Source organism: Mytilus edulis, chromosome 2 (genome assembly GCF_963676685.1).
Source record: "Mytilus edulis chromosome 2, xbMytEdul2.2, whole genome shotgun sequence".
NCBI classification, from domain to species: domain Eukaryota; kingdom Metazoa; phylum Mollusca; class Bivalvia; order Mytilida; family Mytilidae; genus Mytilus; species Mytilus edulis.
Genome location: NC_092345.1, coordinates 46,918,521 through 46,938,187, shown reverse-complemented (window position 1 = coordinate 46,938,187; position 19,667 = coordinate 46,918,521). Strand labels below are relative to the sequence as shown.

General features: G+C 32.6%; 1 protein-coding gene and 1 long non-coding RNA gene across 2 annotated transcripts; one reads left to right on the top strand and one right to left on the bottom strand.

Moving 5' to 3' along the window:
* Positions 1-4,002: 4,002 nt before the first annotated feature.
* Positions 4,003-4,653, bottom strand: LOC139510880 (KRAB-A domain-containing protein 2-like). The gene has a single exon (XM_071297423.1). The coding sequence runs from the start codon at positions 4,651-4,653 to the stop codon at positions 4,003-4,005; it is 651 nt and encodes a 216-aa protein (XP_071153524.1).
* Positions 4,654-15,007: 10,354 nt separating this feature from the next.
* Positions 15,008-18,695, top strand: LOC139512298 (uncharacterized). The gene is made up of 5 exons (XR_011662241.1): positions 15,008-15,096; positions 16,068-16,147; positions 16,706-16,789; positions 17,760-17,839; positions 18,398-18,695. It is a non-coding gene; the product is annotated as an uncharacterized lncRNA (long non-coding RNA).
* Positions 18,696-19,667: the final 972 nt, after the last annotated feature.

The window sequence follows — 19,667 nt, the reverse complement described above, 5'->3', positions numbered from 1 at the left end:
TGCTAACGGTAGCGTAAAAATGACAGTAGATGTCATCCCTTCCTCTTCGGCCGTTTGCACACGGATATTTTGCAAAACTGGCCAGACATGTTTACAACTTGTCTGTAAAAGGTAAAATAAACACATAAATAAGATACCAGCTATAACGATCTATAATATTAAACATGGAACAGAAATTGAGCCCGTGCAAGGTTTCAGCCGCAGTGATTTTCAACAGTAGCGAGTATTTTGAGACAACCCCCAAGTTTGTATTTTTCGTTATACTGATAACATTTGGCTGCCTAATATATCGAAATCTATGTTTTCTTATGTAATAACTCTACCTTTATCGTTGTATATTCGCCACAATGTCTGTTAGGCATGTACATGGTCGTATTCATCAATATAGTATGCTGCTCGGCAATGGCGACCTTGAAATTCCTCTGGTCCGATAATGGCGCCAAATTAGAGGGAAGCAACTAGCGCCAGACAAAATTACCGTATTTCACCAAAATAATCAAAATTTCACTTTTTGATAACAAACAGTAATACGATAACCACGTTTATATTCAGCAATCGTTTATTGATATAATTACAAACATTATTTTATTAAAGCCATCAATAAAGAATTCACAATTAAGTAATTAATGGAGTGCAATGAAATCAGACCTTATGGGGTAGAGGGGTTAAACAAAAGCTCGTAACTTTTTTAAAAGCCTGGTGACCCCCATTTTATTTTACCTTAAAATGTTCGAAAAGTTCATAGCTTTGACATATCTGTTTTTTTTAAAAATCTACCGGGGAAATTTTACGAAAAATCGATTAAACCAATAGTTTTTGCCTTAAACTAAAATTAGAAAATGCAAAATTTAGACATTAATCTGAAAATAAAAGGATTTTTAAGTCAAAAACAATCAAGGGAAAGGTTTACATTTCAAATTCTAATGTTTTTTTCACATAAAAATCATACTGACTTGGTTTTAAAAGTCTTTAAATTTGATGTAACGGTTATTGTTGGAAGGGTGGGCATGTTTGGAAATAGGGTCAAAATCGCACATTTCGCTTCAATTTGAGGAGAAAACGAGCCTGGTGATCCCCTTTTTTCTTTGCATTTTTGGATTCAGCATAAAAAAATCTACAGAATATGTGAAAATAAAAAAATTCTACCGGGGGTCACTATTGGGGTGAGCCACCTTAAGCCGGTCCTGAGGGCCGTCTTTAATTTGCAGTAAGGTAAGGGGGTTTTGTTGTTCCGTGTTGAAGGCCTCACTGTTATTTTGAGATAGATAACATCAATATAAGTGGTGTTCCTTTGCTTTTAGTGTGCTTTTTATTGTTGTGCATCAACTGACTTTACTCTATATTCTTTGTTTTCCTATTGATAAACCAGTTCTACATATGAAAATGCCTGTAGAAAGTCAGTAATATGACTGTTGATACTCATTAGCTTTTGATTTTTCCTTTTGCTAGGGACTTTTCATTTAGGATTTTCTTCGGAGTTCGGTATTTTTATTATTTTACTTTTTATTACAGATTTTTATTGTAAATGTACCCATATTTTACTCACATGGTTGACCATGATGTGCTAGCATTTATTGTCTACAAAAGTCTTTACCAATCTTTACATTTGTTTCTATATTATTATTTCAATTGTTCAATCCTCTCAGTATCTACATATATATTGCAGTGCCTGATAAGATTATGTGAGGTAGAAGAACCCAGCCTAAAATGATCAGATGGACTTTTTATTTTAAAAAGCAAGCAACATAGTTTAATTTTATCCACTCACTGCTTTTGTTTAATAAAATTTGAATGATAATGAGACGACCATTTGATTGCAGGAGATGGGATGGCAGGACGAGTGTGAAAATTGATATCCTGGTCAAGAAAAAAATGAACAAAGATAGACATTAATATTATACAATTCAAAATACATGAACAATTATGTAAATAAATCAAAAACGCATTTTCTGAAAATACTAAAGAATGCAATATGTATACCATGCTTGACGAAGAATATAGTGATCAGATTGAAGTGTCTGTCAGGAACATTTTATTTCAAATAAAAAATTGAATGGCGACGAAACTTTCACATAATGTTGATTACGTAATGTGTTCGTATCTCTTATTTTTAATCAGAAGTATTCCTTGGGTTTCCGATACAATAACATTATATATGCCGTTGAACATGAACATTCATTTTTACAAGACAATCATCCCTTTCCCCAAACTAAACATGGGAATTGATTGAAACCAAATTTCATTGATTTTTCATTGCTTTATTTTTTGTTCACCCACTATTTTACTTTTTCCCGAAAAATTTCAGGGCTTTCGTATGCATTTTCATATAATAGAGGTCATCAACCGAATCCAAAACTCCTCCTAAATCAGTAAATGGATTTCAATGAAACACTCTATGATTCTTCATGACATAATGTCACTATTATAACCACAACTCTGCCTGAACCAGTGAATCCATTTCACTCAAAATTTCACAGAGTTTTTTTGGACATAATATCATTATGAACTACTTATTTTGGGTTTGCTTTTGAGAGGAATGTTTTCCTTGGTTTCCGATACAAAGGTATTGATTTGGACCAGATATGTTATTGAAATATGTCTCCCCTATCCGACACTCCTTCTACAACCGTGAGTCTATTTCAATGAACTTTTTCAGATTCTACATGACATTTGTCACAGTTCATCTCTTATTCATACCCACTCTCAAGGAAGTGGGATATATAATGAACAGGGTATCCACCAGTCTGGTCCATATTTTTCTAAACCAATGATTTTCAACATACTTTCACATAATCGTTTAACAGGTCGGGCAAACTACCTTATATGGATATGCATAAATCAGCATACTTATGTGCTCGCACATGTAATTATTCATTTATGTATGACGTATTTTTATTTCACGTTGGTTTTTGACCAATCCATTAAATGGTTAACCATGCATGATGGTATACTACGCATTTACGATCAACCGATAACACGTATTATTTACTGAAATGCAACACATGTTTTCATGCATTGCGGGATTTACAATTTCATTCTTGCTTAGTTTGTGTTTGTATCCACATTCATAGTCCGTGATATAAAATATTCGTTCCATGCTCAGATTAACGAAGGGTTGTTTCCATGCGACGAAACGAGTGTTTGAATTACCCGAAATATATCCATTAATATGATTAGTGATTACGCGAAGATTTCAGATATTCGTCCAAGAGGCGGCAACGAAACAGCAGTGAAAAACACTATCATTTAGATAGTTAAAAAACTAAGGGATCCTTATAGTTGAGTTTGTACAAAGGGAAGACTAAGAGTGTCAAATTTAGTTTCCGGTCACTAAAATTTCCCAGCTTTTAAAAAAAAATTATGTTATGATTGTACATTCTTTTATGATTAAAAAGTCAATTATATCGAGGAAGGGTATGCATTTACTAGTTTGTCTTTTTAAAACAAACAAACACGTGTTAATCTGTTGGAACAAAAAAGTAAGGTATGTCTATCCAAAGGATAGAAATGTCCACAAAATCGAAATGTTTCGTAAATGTCTAGAGCTTTGACCCCATTTATATCTTTAAGAAGAACATGACGGTATATTTTATTACATATTTGAATTAACTAGGTGCCGAATAACCTGTTTGCTAATTTTCGTTAAAAATTCACTGTGGGATAAAAACTGTATCGTATGCCCTTATACAGGACACGAAATATGCAATTGCATATATAAAGATACTGGTGTAGCCAATTCCTTCAAACCATTTTCACAAGTTTAAAAGAGCTCAAATGATTTTCATACTGCAGTGGTCACTTCACATTGGAAATTTTACTGTTTCACGTGTAATTAATCCACAGATACAATGCATAACAATAAACAAAACCTGTGCAACAACTTTTACAAAGCAGAAAAGAAAGTCGAATCGTGAAGCCAGTAAACAATATTTATCTTAATCTGAGCATGCAAATTGAAGATTGTGATATATATGTTGTGTACAAGTTATCATTTTGTACAAATTATAATTTGTACAAAAAAATTGTACAAATTATAATTTGTATTTTGACTTTGAACAAATTGTTATTTGTAGCTATTGTCCCTACACGATATCCAAAATTTCCTACTTCTACAACAACACCTTGTATGTTCCTTGGATCGGTCGGTGCTCGGTCATATTGTGGTATTGGGATAATAACGTTGTCTCCAATAGATAACTCACTCAGTTTCTGTTTTGTATTTCTTGTAAGGACATCTGCTTGGATTTGTTGGCCAGACAATGCACGTTTTCTAGCACGAATGATTAGGGTTTCGACTTCCTCTGATACTACTTCAATAGTTGTACTTGTTGATCCAGAATCGTTAAGTTCTCTTTCTGATTCTACCGATTCAGCATCTGTGTTTTCATCCGTTCCATCAATCTCAATTTCACTGTTCTCCTCTGAAACCTCTTTAAACACTTTCTCCAGATCTTCCTCAGTTTCAAGATTTGGCAAAAGTTCCTTGGGCAAAGAAGATGAAGATAAACCTATCTTTGGGTCAGAACCAAACAGAGCATGATAAGGTGATTGATCAATTACTCTGTGATATGATCTATTTTTCTGAAATTGCACAAAGCGCAAACCTCCAGACCACTGTCGTGTGTCATTGTCATTCATCCATGATATGAGCATTTCTTTAATGTCTGCATTTGCTCTTTCTACAGATCCTTGACTTTGGGGATGTCTTGGTCGCCCATGAACTATTACTAATTATGACCATAACGATTTCAGTTCAGTAATTATATGTGCAGTGAACTCTCTTCCATTCTCGCTTTGGAGGATATGGGGTGCACCAAAGAGAAGAAAAATGTCAAGTAATTGATACGCAACTTCAGCAGCTCTCTTAGATTTCAGAGCTCTAAGCACGCTAAATTTGGTAAGATGATCTTGATAATGCATTATCCATTTAAATTCCTGCTCGGGGACAGATTGAAGGTCTACAAGGTCAACCTGCCCTCTACAGTTGAAGTCAGCAGAAATTATAGGTTTAACAACAAGTTTTGATATGTCAGAACGTTTTCTTTTCAAGATACATTGTTCACAGTTGGTTGTAAATATGCGTATTGCTTCCCGGCTAATGTTAGCAAAATGTTTTTTGAGTACTTTGTTAGTTTTATGGAGACCACCATGACCGACCCCAACATGTGCTGTTTTTATGACATCATACATATCCTCAATGGATAAGTAGTAAAGTATGGTGTCATCTGAAAGTAAGAATTAAACCATTTTGAGTATGGCACAAAGCTAAACTTGTATTTTGTTCTGAAGATAATTAGTTTATGAACCCTAACAGCAATATTCTTGTTCAAATATTATAAATATAAGCAGATCTGTGAAATAGTTAAGCTCATATTTGCAACTTCAATAATATCATATTTCTTTAGCAAATGTCTGTCTTGGTCACTTTTCTTCGATGCCTCTTTTGCATTTTTAACTTTAGAAATTAACTCATTCAATTTGTCCCTAGTATAAAGATGGTTGTGCTTAGATGTATTATTCTCAGCAAATTGCTGAACTTCTTGATAAAATTTATCCTGTTGATCAACAATACTAGCCATTTTTTAACACCTTAACTTTTACTTTTGTAAATGACCATGTGAAACACCAGTGAACAGGAGTTCAATTTATAACCTCAAGGCAAAATAAAGGAATCAATATGAATTTAAAAATAGCATTGAACAGTTTTTTATAGTGGTTATCAATACATTTTTATCACAATATCCATATGATAAATTGTTGTACAAGTTATAAGTGAAATTTAGCCTTATTTTGTACAAATTATAATCTGTACAGGCACTTTTTGTACAAATTATAATTTGTACAAAGTCAAAATACAAATTATAATTTTCCATTTTTTTACAAATTATAATTTGTACAAAATGATCACTTGTACACAACATATATATTACATTAAACCCATTTTGCTTAACAAAACAATTTATTATGAGAGTCCGTTATTATTGGTACCCCATGAACAAAAGTACTTTCACAGTATATCAAGCTGCAATCTCTGATCGCATTACTTCTAATTTGATCTGCATATATGATATTTATGACAAAGTGTGACAAAACAACAAGAATTTGGAAACCAATGGTCTCGTATCTACAATTTAACTGATAAAAATAATAACATGAATTCGTCAAGTGTCCTGTTTAGTTTGAGGGACAATCAGATAACTGTTCACGTCTGTATAAAACGATATGCCAATCAAGCTGTTTTTATGATTATTATTTTTTATTAATCAATGACTTTCTTTTGATTTGTTTGTTTACTGCTATATTAAATCTTAATATAGCAGCGATCATTCATATTTTAAATCACGTACTTAAATTAACAAATTTATTATAATAGTTTAGTAAAGCATAATAATAATCATCTGACGAAACGCGTAATATTACTATATCTTTTCATTAAATATTGATATCCTTAATGACCCTCTTATTAAAACAATTTTGTTGCGATTATGTTGATGTCAAAAATTTTCAAATCTGCAAGTTGTTAGCTGATAAGAATTGTGTGTTATTGTATGAGCCCCCTGAGGGGTTCACGCTTATATATTAGCAAGTTTTGGATGTGTCTATGGGCCACTCGATATCTCTCGGCCGGAAGTCGGAATAAAATATCGGAACGTCTCGAAAGTTTTCGGTCATTTATACAGATAGTTATCTACATCTTTGATACGGCCCTTCTATGGCTAGGATACCACGTGACATTGTATAATCAAAGTAAATTGGAAAGTAAAACAATTAAGACTAAGTTGTACTCAATAAATCGTAAAAATATTAGAACCTGACTTTTCACAAAACATAATGTGTTTTTGATAATGTAAATGTTTATAAGTGCTTTGATGTGAAAGTTTCTAAACAAATATAATTTCATTTATTTATTTCCTTTGGTTACATCTTCTGACATCAGACTCGGACTTCTCTTGAACTGAATTTTAATGCGCGTATTGTTATGCGTTTACTTTTCTGCATTGGCTAGAGGTATAGGGGGAGGGTTGAGATCTCACAAACATGTTTAACCCCGCCGCATTTTTGCGCCTGTCCCAAGTCAGGGGGCTCTGGCCTTTGTTAGTCTTGTATTATTTTAACTTGTAGTTTCTAGTGTACAATTTGGAGTTTAGTATGGCGTTCATTATCACTGAACTAGTATATATATTTGTTTAGGGGCCAGCTGAAGGAGCCTCCGGGTGCAGGGATTTCTCGCTGTTGTTTTGTCACACTTTGTCATAAATATCATATATTCAGATCAAATTAGAAGTAATGCGATAAGAGATTGCAGCTTGATATACTGTGAAAGTACTTTTGTTCATGGGGTATCAATAATAACGGACTCTCATAATACATTGTTTTGTTAAGCAAAATGGGTTTAATGTAATATATATATCACAATCTTCAATTTGCATGCTCAGATTTAGATAAATATTGTTTACTGGCTTCACGATTCGACTTTCTTTTCTGCTTTGTAAAAGTTGTTGCACAGTTTTTTTTATTGTTATGCATTGTATCTGTGGATTAATTACACGTGAAACAGTAAAATTTCCAATGTGAATAGACCACTGCAGTATGAAAATCATTTGAGCTCTTTTAAACTTGTGAAAATGGTTTGAAGGAATTGGCTACACCAGTATCTATATATATGCAAAAGGATTTTTCGTGTCCTGTATAAGGGCATACGATACAGTTTTTATCCCACAGTGAATTTTTAACGAAAATTAGCAAACAGGTTATTCGGCACCTAGTTAATTCAAATATGTAATAAAATATACCGTCATGTTCTTCTTAAAGATATAAATGGGGTCAAAGTTCTAGACATTTACGAAACATTTCGATTTTGTGGACATTTCTATCCTTTGGATAGACATACCTTACTTTTTTGTTCCAACAGATTAACACGTGTTTGTTTGTTTTAAAAAGACAAACTAGTAAATGCATACCCTTCCTCGATGTAATTGATTTTTTAATCATAAAAGAAGGTACAATCATAACATAATTTTGTTTTAAAGCTGAGAAATTTTAGTGACCGTAAACTAAATTTGACACACTCTTAGTCTTCCCTTTTTACAAACTCAACTATAAGGATTCCTTAGTTTTTTAACTATCTAAATGATAGTGTTTTTCACTGCTGTTTCGTTGCCGCCTCTTGGCCAAATATCTGAAATCTTCTTCGCGTAATCACTAATCATATTAATGGATATATTTCGGGTAATTCAAACACTCGTTTCGTCGCATGGAAACAACCCTTCGTTAATCTGAGCATGGAACGAATACTTTATATCACGGACTATGAATGTGGATACAAACACAAACTAAGCAAGAATGAAATTGTAAATCCCGCAATGCATGACAAAATGTGTTGTATTTCAGTAAATAATACGTGTTATCGGTTGATCGTAAATGCGTAGTATACCATCATGCATGGTTATCTATTTAATGGATTGGTCAAAAACCAACGTGAAATAAAAATACGTCATACATAAATGAATAATTACATGTGCGAGCACATAAGTATGCTGATTTATGCATATCCATATAAGGTAGTGTTCCCGACCTGTTAAACGATTATGTGAAAGTATGTTGAAAATCATTGGTTTAGAAAAAAATGGACCAGACTGGTGGATACCCTGTTCATTATATATCCACTTCCTTGAGAGTGGGTATGAATAATAGATGAACTGTGACAAATGTCATGTAGAATCTTAAAAAATTTATTGAAATGGACTCACGGTTGTAGAAGGAGTGTCGGATAGGGGAGAAATATTTCAATAACATATCTGGTCCAAATCAATACCTTTGTATCGGACACCAAGGACAACAATCCTCTCAAAAGCAAAACCAAAATAAGTAGTTCATAATGATATTATGTCCAAAAACACTCTGTGAAATTTTGAGTGAAATGAATTCACTGGTTTAGGCAGAGTTGCGGTAATAATAGTGACATTATGTCATGAAGAATCATAGAGTGTTTCATTGACATCCATTTACTGATTAAGGAGGAGTTTTGGATTCGGTTGATGACCTCTATTATATGAAAATGCATACGAAATCCCTGAAATTTTTCTGGAAAAAGTAAAATAGCGGGTGAACAAAAAATAAAGCAATGAAAATCAATGAAATTTGGTTTCAATCAATTCCCAGGTTTAGGTTGGGGAAAGAGATGATTGGCATGTTAAAATGAATGTTCATGTTTAACGGCATATATAATGTTATTGTATCGGAAACCGAAGCAATACGTCTGATTAAAAATAAGAGATACGAACACATTACGTAATCAACATTATGTTAAAGTTTCGTCGCCATTCAATTTTTTATTTGAAATAAAATGTTCCTGACAGACACTTCAATCTGATCACTATATTCTTCGTCAAGCATGGTATACATATTGCATTCTTTAGTATTTTCAGAAAATGCGTTTTTGATTTATTTACATAATTGTTCATGCATTTTGAATTGTATGATGTTAATGTCTATCTTTGTTCATTTTTTTCTTGACCAGGACATCAATTTTAACACTCGTCCAGCCATCCCATCTCCTGCAATCAAATGGTCGTCTCATTATCATTCAAATTTTATTAAACAAAAGCAGTGAGTGGATAAAATTAAACTATGTTGCTTGCTTTTAAAAATGAAAAGTCTATCTGATCATTTTAGGCTGGGTTCTTCTACCTCACATAATCTTATCAGGCACTGCAATATATATGTAGATACTGAGAGGATTGAACAATTGAAATAATAATATAGAAACAAATGTAAAGATTGGCAAAGACTTTAGTAGACAATAAATGCTAGCACATCATGGTCAACCATGTGAGTAAAAGATGGGTACAATTTACAATAAAAATCTGTAATAAAAGTAAAATAATAAAAATACCGAATTGCAAGGAAAATCCTAAATGAAAAGTCCCTAGCAAATGGAAAAATCAAAAGCCAAAACACATCAAACTAATGGGTATCAACAGTCATATTACTGACTTTCTACAGGCATTTTCTTATGTAGAACTGGTTTATCTATAGGAAAACAAAGGATATAGAGTAAAGTCAGTTCATGCACAACAATAAAAAAACGCACACTAAAAGCAAGGGTACAGCACTTATATTGCTGTTATCCATCTCACAATAACAGTGACGCCTACAACACGGAACAACAAAACCCCCTTACCTTACTGCAAATTAAAGGCGGCCCTAAGCACCGGCTTGAGCGGAATTCTTTGCAAAACTAATTTGGTTTTATAGCTAGCATGATCTCTCACTTGTATGACAGTCGTATACAATTCTATTCTTTTGACAACTATGTGTACTCAAAACAAACAATATGGAGCATTTCAAGTACAGGGGTACATCAGTCAACATTAAGTTATATTCTCAATCACTATAAAAACTAAGAAATATGTCAACAAAGAAAAGCAAAAAGTCATATTGACAAAGCATATTAGTAAAATTCAAAAGGAAAGATAAGAATACAAAAAAATCCCATTGCACAAAAAAACTATGACGGGATGTTTAAGAGCAGAGCCACACACCTCAAATGGATATTACCAAATATAGACCAAACAGTAAACATAATAATTTACAAAGTTATTGAGTGGATAAACAACGTCAGTTCCTAGAATCTGAACTTTCATGACCATCGTGTATTATTTATCAGCTCGATATGGAATATTTATCAGCAAGGTCTTGGTATTTTCCGATAAACCTTTTTTAAAATACAAAAGCGAGACGTTCTATAGGACATACCTGGTTCATTAGTGCGGGGTTTTTTTCCTTCAAAAATCTAAGATTCATTTGCCTTTACATACGTATTTTCTATAAAATACAATGAAATTGTTTACAGTATTCCTTTGCACAACGTTCTTCGTTGGTATATGTACAAAATGACACGTGACTTTTTTATCTGTATTTTACTGTTTTGATATTGTTCCGATTTGAAAATTTCGTAATATTTAGATCTACAGAAGGTCATCTACCTTAAATCAATAGTTTACTCCCAATAGGAGTGTGAACTCTTGAATATCGATATTTGCTATTTTTTTCGGTTTTACTAACGTTTGATAGTTACTATTATAGAAATAAAACAACTGTTTAAGAAATAAAGACAACAGTGGTATACCGCTGTCAAAAGTCATAAATCGATTGAGAGAAAGCAAATCCGGGTTACAAACTAAGGAAAAAAATGATCAACATAATTTTAAATTAGATATAACGACAAATATAATGACTTGCAATGATGTTCAGCATACAGTGTTCTTGGCTTATTCAACTGTGCTTCCTGTGACATTCATTAGTTGTTTCTTTTAAATGTTCAAATGAATGTCTTTCAATTACTAAGTGAATTTAAGTCAACTTCTAAATGTGTGGTATAGGTTGCATGAACGAATCTATCCCATCGAGTTAGAGATAAAGGATACTACAGATACAATTAAGTCTGCCTCATATCTTGACAACTTACATCTAAAAATTGACAATGAAGGTCGGTTGAAAACAGACTTTACGACAAAAGAGATGATTTAACCCCCCCCCCCCCCCCCCCCCAAATGTGAATTTTCCATTTTATTTCTATGTAGCAACATTCCAGCAGCGCCTGCATATGGAGTATGTTTCTATACAAAAAGATATAAATAAGGGAGATAATTTGTTACTTCCGGTTTACAAGATGTTACTTCCGGTATGTTTTGATAGTTTACTTGACACTGATTCCAAAAAAAGATGGTTCCATATACTTTTACATTAAATTAGTACAACAAATGGCTACTTCCGGTTTACTAAAGGTCACTTCCGGTTGTTTTTTCAAGGTCACATTGCTTGCAACCTTTTGCCAAAAGTTCCATAGCTTTATCATGTATATATAAGAGGAAAAAGCAAAGGTTAAAATCTAGAACGTTAAATTTACCTATGACCTGGAGCTCAATTTCAAGGTCATCAACCAAGGAGCTCAAATCAAAAGACTCTAGGCCTCTACTTTATATTGTTAATGAGTTATATTACCATACAACTAATATTAGATATAAAAGGGGGAAAACTCGCATTAAATATTACAAACCCTTTTAAGTAAAATTTACGTGTTACGACATGTCGCAACTAACAATTGTCTGAAAATATTTTGTCGATATCTTGTATGATTTATAAAAATAAGAGATAACAAGCCAAAATCAAAAATTTGAACATGACCTTGACCTTTTACCTTGACCTTATTTTCATTTTTTTGGACCAAGGACCTCAAATCAAAAGACCATAGACCTCTATCACTTATGGTTTTTCAGTTACAAATGTATTTCACTTATTTCAACACAAAAGGGAAAAGTACTCTCATATGGGGTCTTCGTAAAGCTTCGGTCAAAATAAAACCTAACATCCTGAGGATATAACGAGCAATTTGGAAAAATAAATTTGTCGCTTTCTTTTATGGTTGCGGAGGAGATCTGATAACAAGAAAAACAGTGTTTGGGGAGATACTCTTACAAAGAAAAGTGTTCGGTGAAACAGGGTGAGTTTCAAAAGCGTATAGACTGTATAATATCATATACAAAAAAACTAAGCGACATCTTTTGAAACATTTTTACACTGCAAGAAAAAAATTAGGCGGAAGAAAAAAAATAATCAGAACAAATTAAATAGGGTTTCCATACGGAAAGGTGGAAAGACCTAATAAACAAACGAAATACAGTAAGGTCTTTCCATTAAGAAAGGAAAGACCTTAATAATAAACAAACGAAATACAGTAAGGTCTTTCCATTAAGAAAGGAAAGACCTTAATTAATTGAATATCTACATTTTAAACGGTCGTGAATAAAAGATACTTGAGTGTTTTCAATTCACAAAGATTTTAAATCCTTGCAACTCACAAAAAAGCGTAATAATAATTACAATAATCATACGAAAATTTAATTACTATCATAATGTTAATTATTTCATACTGTTTTAGTATGGTCTATGCTTATATTTTGTATAGTATATATTCATAAGGTGGAATGTTAGATTTTAAAACATAGATTCATTTGATAAATAAAATGTCCTTCCGTAAATATTCGACGTTTATGCTTATTAATATTATATGAAACAAAATTCGGGAAAAAAATACTAACAGGAACGTATGTTTATTATAAAATTTCAATTCTATTTTTGTGTTTGTTTTAATAGTTAAATCTAAGTCCTTATAGCATCTACATATTTATACTATGGTATGGTTTTGAAAGTTTTATTCGCTGTGTTGCCCAACTATTCTAAACGTCTTGATTCATTCACATTATAAATTACATTTCAAACGTACACAATCGGTTTGCGTACTCGAAAATTCCGGATAAAATGTCAACAATTCTGATGCCAAAACACTCGAGGTAGGTAGTTTGACATTCGAATTCAACGATTAGATTAATATATGTGATGACGCAAACGCGTATTCTTTTCGGCCTGAGTATCAGTGCGTTTGCTCTTTTTTTTTTACTATTTCTTGCGCTAAAATACCGCGTTCATGCAATAATATTAATTTCATTCGTGAAAGCGCATTTTGTTTTTTCTTATCTACATTCAGGACACGACAGTAAGAGCTTGACGTGTGACTTTCAAGCACGGTCATAACTACTAACGCTATTCTGATCTCTAGCTGTTTTTCTTTTGTTTCTCTTTGATCTTTTCGAAAAGCTAAGTGCAAGGAAAAGATTTCTAAACTTTGTAATTTATTTGGCCTTTTAACTTTTTTCATTCGAGCGTCACTGCGATGTTTTTTCATAGACTTAACTCGCGTCTGGCGTACATCATTTTAAATCTGGTATCTTTTTATATCTACATACCCTTTTTATATAAATTAGTTATTTTGAGAGTATGTTCAGGTATTCATAAAACTTCTGAATTAATATATTCTTCGGCAAACCCAAGTTTTCCTGTAGAATATTTGAATTGATTTAAGTGAAATCGGGAAATCCTTAAAATTTGAGATGTTTTAGGTGTAATACCACCAAATTATGATACGTCACATCCGGTTGCATACGAAAGTAGGTCTAAAAAAATATTCCCTTGAATTTGACAGTTGTAGAAAATTAACCCTGCATTTCAATGCATTTAAATTTTTCTGAGTCATAAACATGTATGTTGGGTGTCTGAAAGCATCATTCTTTTTTTATTTGATGGTCCTATAAAATATTTTGAAAAGTTAAGGTTACATAGTTACCAAAGCAGGTAACCAGTAAATAACAGTGTAAAAATTGGGTTGTTTACTTCCGGTGCTGGTTACTTTCTTATATGCAATGAAATGTAGTGTGAAATTTTCACTGTAGCACTGGAAAGGATTAAACTTTATTCATGCAAAGTATTTCTTTGGTTGAAATAAAGGTAAATACTGTACAATTTTTTTTAAAGTGCCAATTTAACAAAGACTAATAGGGGAAAATCAATGGTGGTATTACACCTATTTAGGGAAACTACACGTGCACTGGTGACCTTATTGTACTTTCATTTTTAAAAATTATTACTAAACTAGTTCATACGTTGTAAAAATGGACTATTCGGAATGGATTGAGACACAGAAAGCACGTTTGAGGGAAAATTGCCTTGAAATGGGGGTTTACGGGTGTTTGCTAAGTCAAATGGGTGGACAGACAAGGCTGTATTCAGTGTATAGTGTTAGGTTTCCTTGGGACAGAAAAAAAAGAACCTTGTATGGTCACAGATTTGCATACATGTTGCACACTGAGAAATTTGACCTATCAGAGGAATTTGATGTGTCTCATCTGTGTCACCAGAAGAGATGCATTAACCCTGAGCACTTGTCCTTCGAGCCGCCTCATATTAACCAAGACCGAAAGGGAACCGTTATTTGTCACACTCGGGGAACAAACCAAAAACTCAGGTTACACATAAGGGCTTATAGAAACTTCGGTGGAGACTGTTAACATTTATAGAAACAGTTCTTTCAGCTAAAACACTTTAATTGTTGATTTGACATTACATTTCTTTCATTTTTTCTGGGAAAATAATTACATTTGCTTTATTTTTTAGACAAAAGATATCAAGTTTTGATGAAAAAAGAAGGAAAAATGGACCAAAACAGACCAAAACAGACCTTCAAATGAACTCTAAAAGGTGCAATAAAATTGTATATCATCTTAAAGTTGTCTTTTGTATCCTATTTAATTGTTTGAATGCTTAGATCATGAGTATATGATCACATATTAGTCAACACTGCATTTTATAATGATACACTGAAAAAAGGATTTTTCGAAGAAATAAGACTGAAATCGCCGTAGGATATGGCCTTACATTATAGTGATTTTCTCTGAAACTATAGATCTGACTGAAACAAAACTTGGCAGTTATGCTTGAAATAACTTGCAATTGGAGGGAAAAAATTACATTAAGTTTATTTGACATTTAGGTGTTCTTTAGGGAAACTACACGTGCACTGGTGACCTTATTGTACTTTCATTTTTGAAAAATTATTACTAAACTAGTTCATACGTTGTAAAAATGGACTATTCGGAATGGATTGAGACACAGAAAGCACGTTTGAGGGAAAATTGCCTTGAAATGGGGGTTTACGGGTGTTTGCTAAGTCAAATGGGTGGACAGACAAGGCTGTTTGCAGTGTATAGTGTTAGGTTTCCTTGGGACATAAAAAAAAAACAACCTTGTATGGTCACAGATTTGCATACATGTTGCACACTGAGAAATTTGACCTATCAGAGGAATTTGATGTGTCTCATCTGTGTCATCAGAAGAGATGCATTAACCCTGAGCACTTGTCTTTCGAGCCGCCTCATATTAACCAAGACCGCCAAGTTTGTCGTGGTACACACCCAACAAGGTGTCGAAAACACAAACCCTACCAAGACTGTTTGATTTAAAATGGTAAAACAATAATGGTTTTAAAGAGAAGTCTTATTTTTCTTCATATGATATAATTTATGAAATACACTTTTAAATCAACATACATATATTACATTGAGACCTTTCTTATAGCTTGCCATGCTAATCCCCATTTTATGTGAGCCTCTGTGTCAAATTTTAAATCACCTTTACAGTTTTGTTATACAACATGTGATTTTTCATTTCAGTGTTAACCATGAATCTGACAAGCATTCTGTTGAAAAATCTTATATGTGAATTGGTCTGCAGATGACACTTTAGCATTGAGGTATGTATCAACTAATGTCATGTTTTATTTTTGTTTTGGCCGCAAAAGTTTACAATTTGCCATTGTGCCATCTGTATTTTGCACCGACAAAACATCATCTAAACACTTGCCTTGGATTTATACACATCAGAATCCAGTCTCACATACTTAAATTTTATAATTCGTATCATTTTTTTTTACCAGCATTCAAAGGGACATAACCCTTTTTAAAACCATTTTGATGTATTTTTTATTACTCTTTCTCCTCATTTTCTAATGTAAAATACAAGAAAGTGGACTTTTTAGGTGTAAATCTATTAGAAATATACTGCATTAAATAAATGAAATGACTTTGATATCAGTAACAATAAATGATTGACTGAAAGGGAACCGTTATTTGTCACACTCGGGGAACAGACTAAAAACTCAAGTTACACATAAGGGCTTATAGAAACTTCGGTGGAGACTGTTAACATTTATGGAGACAGTTCTTTCAGCTAAAACACTTTAATTGTTGATTTGACATTACATTTCTTTCATTTTTTCTGGGAAAATAATTACATTTGCTTTATTTTTTAGGCAAAAGATATCAAGTTTTGATGAAAAAAGAAGGAAAAATGGACCAAAACAGACCAAAACAGACCTTCAAATGAACTCTAAAAGGTGCAATAAAATTGTATATCATCTTAAAGTTGTCTTTTGTATCCTATTTAATTGTTTGAATGCTTAGATCATGAGTATATGATCACATATTAGTCAACACTGCATTTTATAATGATACACTGAAAAAAGGATTTTTCGAAGAAATAAGACTGAAATCGCCGTAGGATATGGCCTTACATTATAGTGATTTTCTCTGAAACTATAGATCTGACTGAAACAAAACTTGGCAGTTATGCTTGAAATAACTTGCAATTGGAGGGAAAAAATTACATTAAGTTTATTTGACATTTAGGTGTTCTTTAGGGAAACTACACGTGCACTGGTGACCTTATTGTACTTTCATTTTTAAAAATTATTACTAAACTAGTTCATACGTTGTAAAAATGGACTATTCGGAATGGATTGAGACACAGAAAGCACGTTTGAGGGAAAATTGCCTTGAAATGGGGGTTTACGGGTGTTTGCTAAGTCAAATGGGTGGACAGACAAGGCTGTTTGCAGTGTATAGTGTTAGGTTTCCTTGGGACATAAAAAAAAAACAACCTTGTATGGTCACAGATTTGCATACATGTTGCACACTGAGAAATTTGACCTATCAGAGGAATTTGATGTGTCTCATCTGTGTCATCAGAAGAGATGCATTAACCCTGAGCACTTGTCTTTCGAGCCGCCTCATATTAACCAAGACCGCCAAGTTTGTCGTGGTACACACCCAACAAGGTGTCGAAAACACAAACCCTACCAAGACTGTTTGATTTAAAATGGTAAAACAATAATGGTTTTAAAGAGAAGTCTTATTTTTCTTCATATGATATAATTTATGAAATACACTTTTAAATCAACATACATATATTACATTGAGACCTTTCTTATAGCTTGCCATGCTAATCCCCATTTTATGTGAGCCTCTGTGTCAAATTTTAAATCACCTTTACAGTTTTGTTATACAACATGTGATTTTTCATTTCAGTGTTAACCATGAATCTGACAAGCATTCTGTTGAAAAATCTTATATGTGAATTGGTCTGCAGATGACACTTTAGCATTGAGGTATGTATCAACTAATGTCATGTTTTATTTTTGTTTTGGCCGCAAAAGTTTACAATTTGCCATTGTGCCATCTGTATTTTGCACCGACAAAACATCATCTAAACACTTGCCTTGGATTTATACACATCAGAATCCAGTCTCACATACTTAAATTTTATAATTCGTATCATTTTTTTTTACCAGCATTCAAAGGGACATAACCCTTTTTAAAACCATTTTGATGTATTTTTTATTACTCTTTCTCCTCATTTTCTAATGTAAAATACAAGAAAGTGGACTTTTTAGGTGTAAATCTATTAGAAATATACTGCATTAAATAAATGAAATGACTTTGATATCAGTAACAATAAATGATTGACTGAAAGGGAACCGTTATTTGTCACACTCGGGGAACAGACTAAAAACTCAAGTTACACATAAGGGCTTATAGAAACTTCGGTGGAGACTGTTAACATTTATGGAGACAGTTCTTTCAGCTAAAACACTTTAATTGTTGATTTGACATTACATTTCTTTCATTTTTTCTGGGAAAATAATTACATTTGCTTTATTTTTTAGGCAAAAGATATCAAGTTTTGATGAAAAAAGAAGGAAAAATGGACCAAAACAGACCAAAACAGACCTTCAAATGAACTCTAAAAGGTGCAATAAAATTGTATATCATCTTAAAGTTGTCTTTTGTATCCTATTTAATTGTTTGAATGCTTAGATCATGAGTATATGATCAGATATTAGTCAACACTGCATTTTATAATGATACACTGAAAAAAGGATTTTTCGAAGAAATAAGACTGAAATCGCCGTAGGATATGGCCTTACATTATAGTGATTTTCTCTGAAACTATAGATCTGACTGAAACAAAACTTGGCAGTTATGCTTGAAATAACTTCCAATTGGAGGGAAAACATTACATTAAGTTTATTTGACATTTAGGTGTTCTTTAGGTGTAATACCACCAAATCATGATACGTCACATCCGGTTGCATACGAAAGTAGGTCTAAAAAAATATTCCCTTGAATTTGACAGTTGTAAAAAATTAACCCTGCATTTCAATGCATTTGAATTTTTCTGAGTCATAAACATGTATGTTGGGTGTCTGAAAGCATCATTCTTTTTTTATTTGATGGTCCTATAAAATATTTTGGAAAGTTCCGGTGCTGGTTACTTTCTTATATGCAATGAAATGTAGTGTGAAATTTTCACTGTAGCACTGAAAAGGATTAAACTTTATTCATGCAAAGTATTTCTTTGGTTGAAATAAAGGTAAATACTGTACAATTTTTTTAAAAGTGCCAATTTAACAAAGACTAATAGGGGAAAATCAATGGTGGTATTACACCATTATGAGACCAAAATAAGTCTCTTTATAAGAGGTCCCAATCAATTGCATACCACAGGTGTCACCGCACATGGAAATCTGGTATCTTTTTATATCTACATACCTTTTTATATAAATTAGTTATTTTGAGAGTATGTTCAGGTATTCATAAAACTTCTGAATTAATATATTCTTCGGCAAAACCAAGTTTTCCTGTAGAATATTTGAATTGATTTAAGTGAAATCGGGAAATCCTTAAAATTTGAGATGTTTTATGAGACCAAAATAAGTCTCTTTATAAGAGGTCCCAATCAATTGCATACCACAGGTGTCACCGCACATGGAAATTTCGGACTTTAAATTTATCTATACAACATCTACCATGAGTACAGACAGCTTTAATAATGAGTTGAGAATATGAAGATATCTATACATGAAACAAAATATAAAGATATGATAGATAAAATAAATGCATCCAGAGTTCAAGATTATAAAGCAAACTGAGGGC

What these genes read in the sequence shown, in the direction of transcription:
- LOC139510880 (XM_071297423.1), bottom strand. Translation starts at nt 4,653, where the DNA reads ATGCTCATATCATGGATGAATGACAATGACACACGACAGTGGTCTGGA.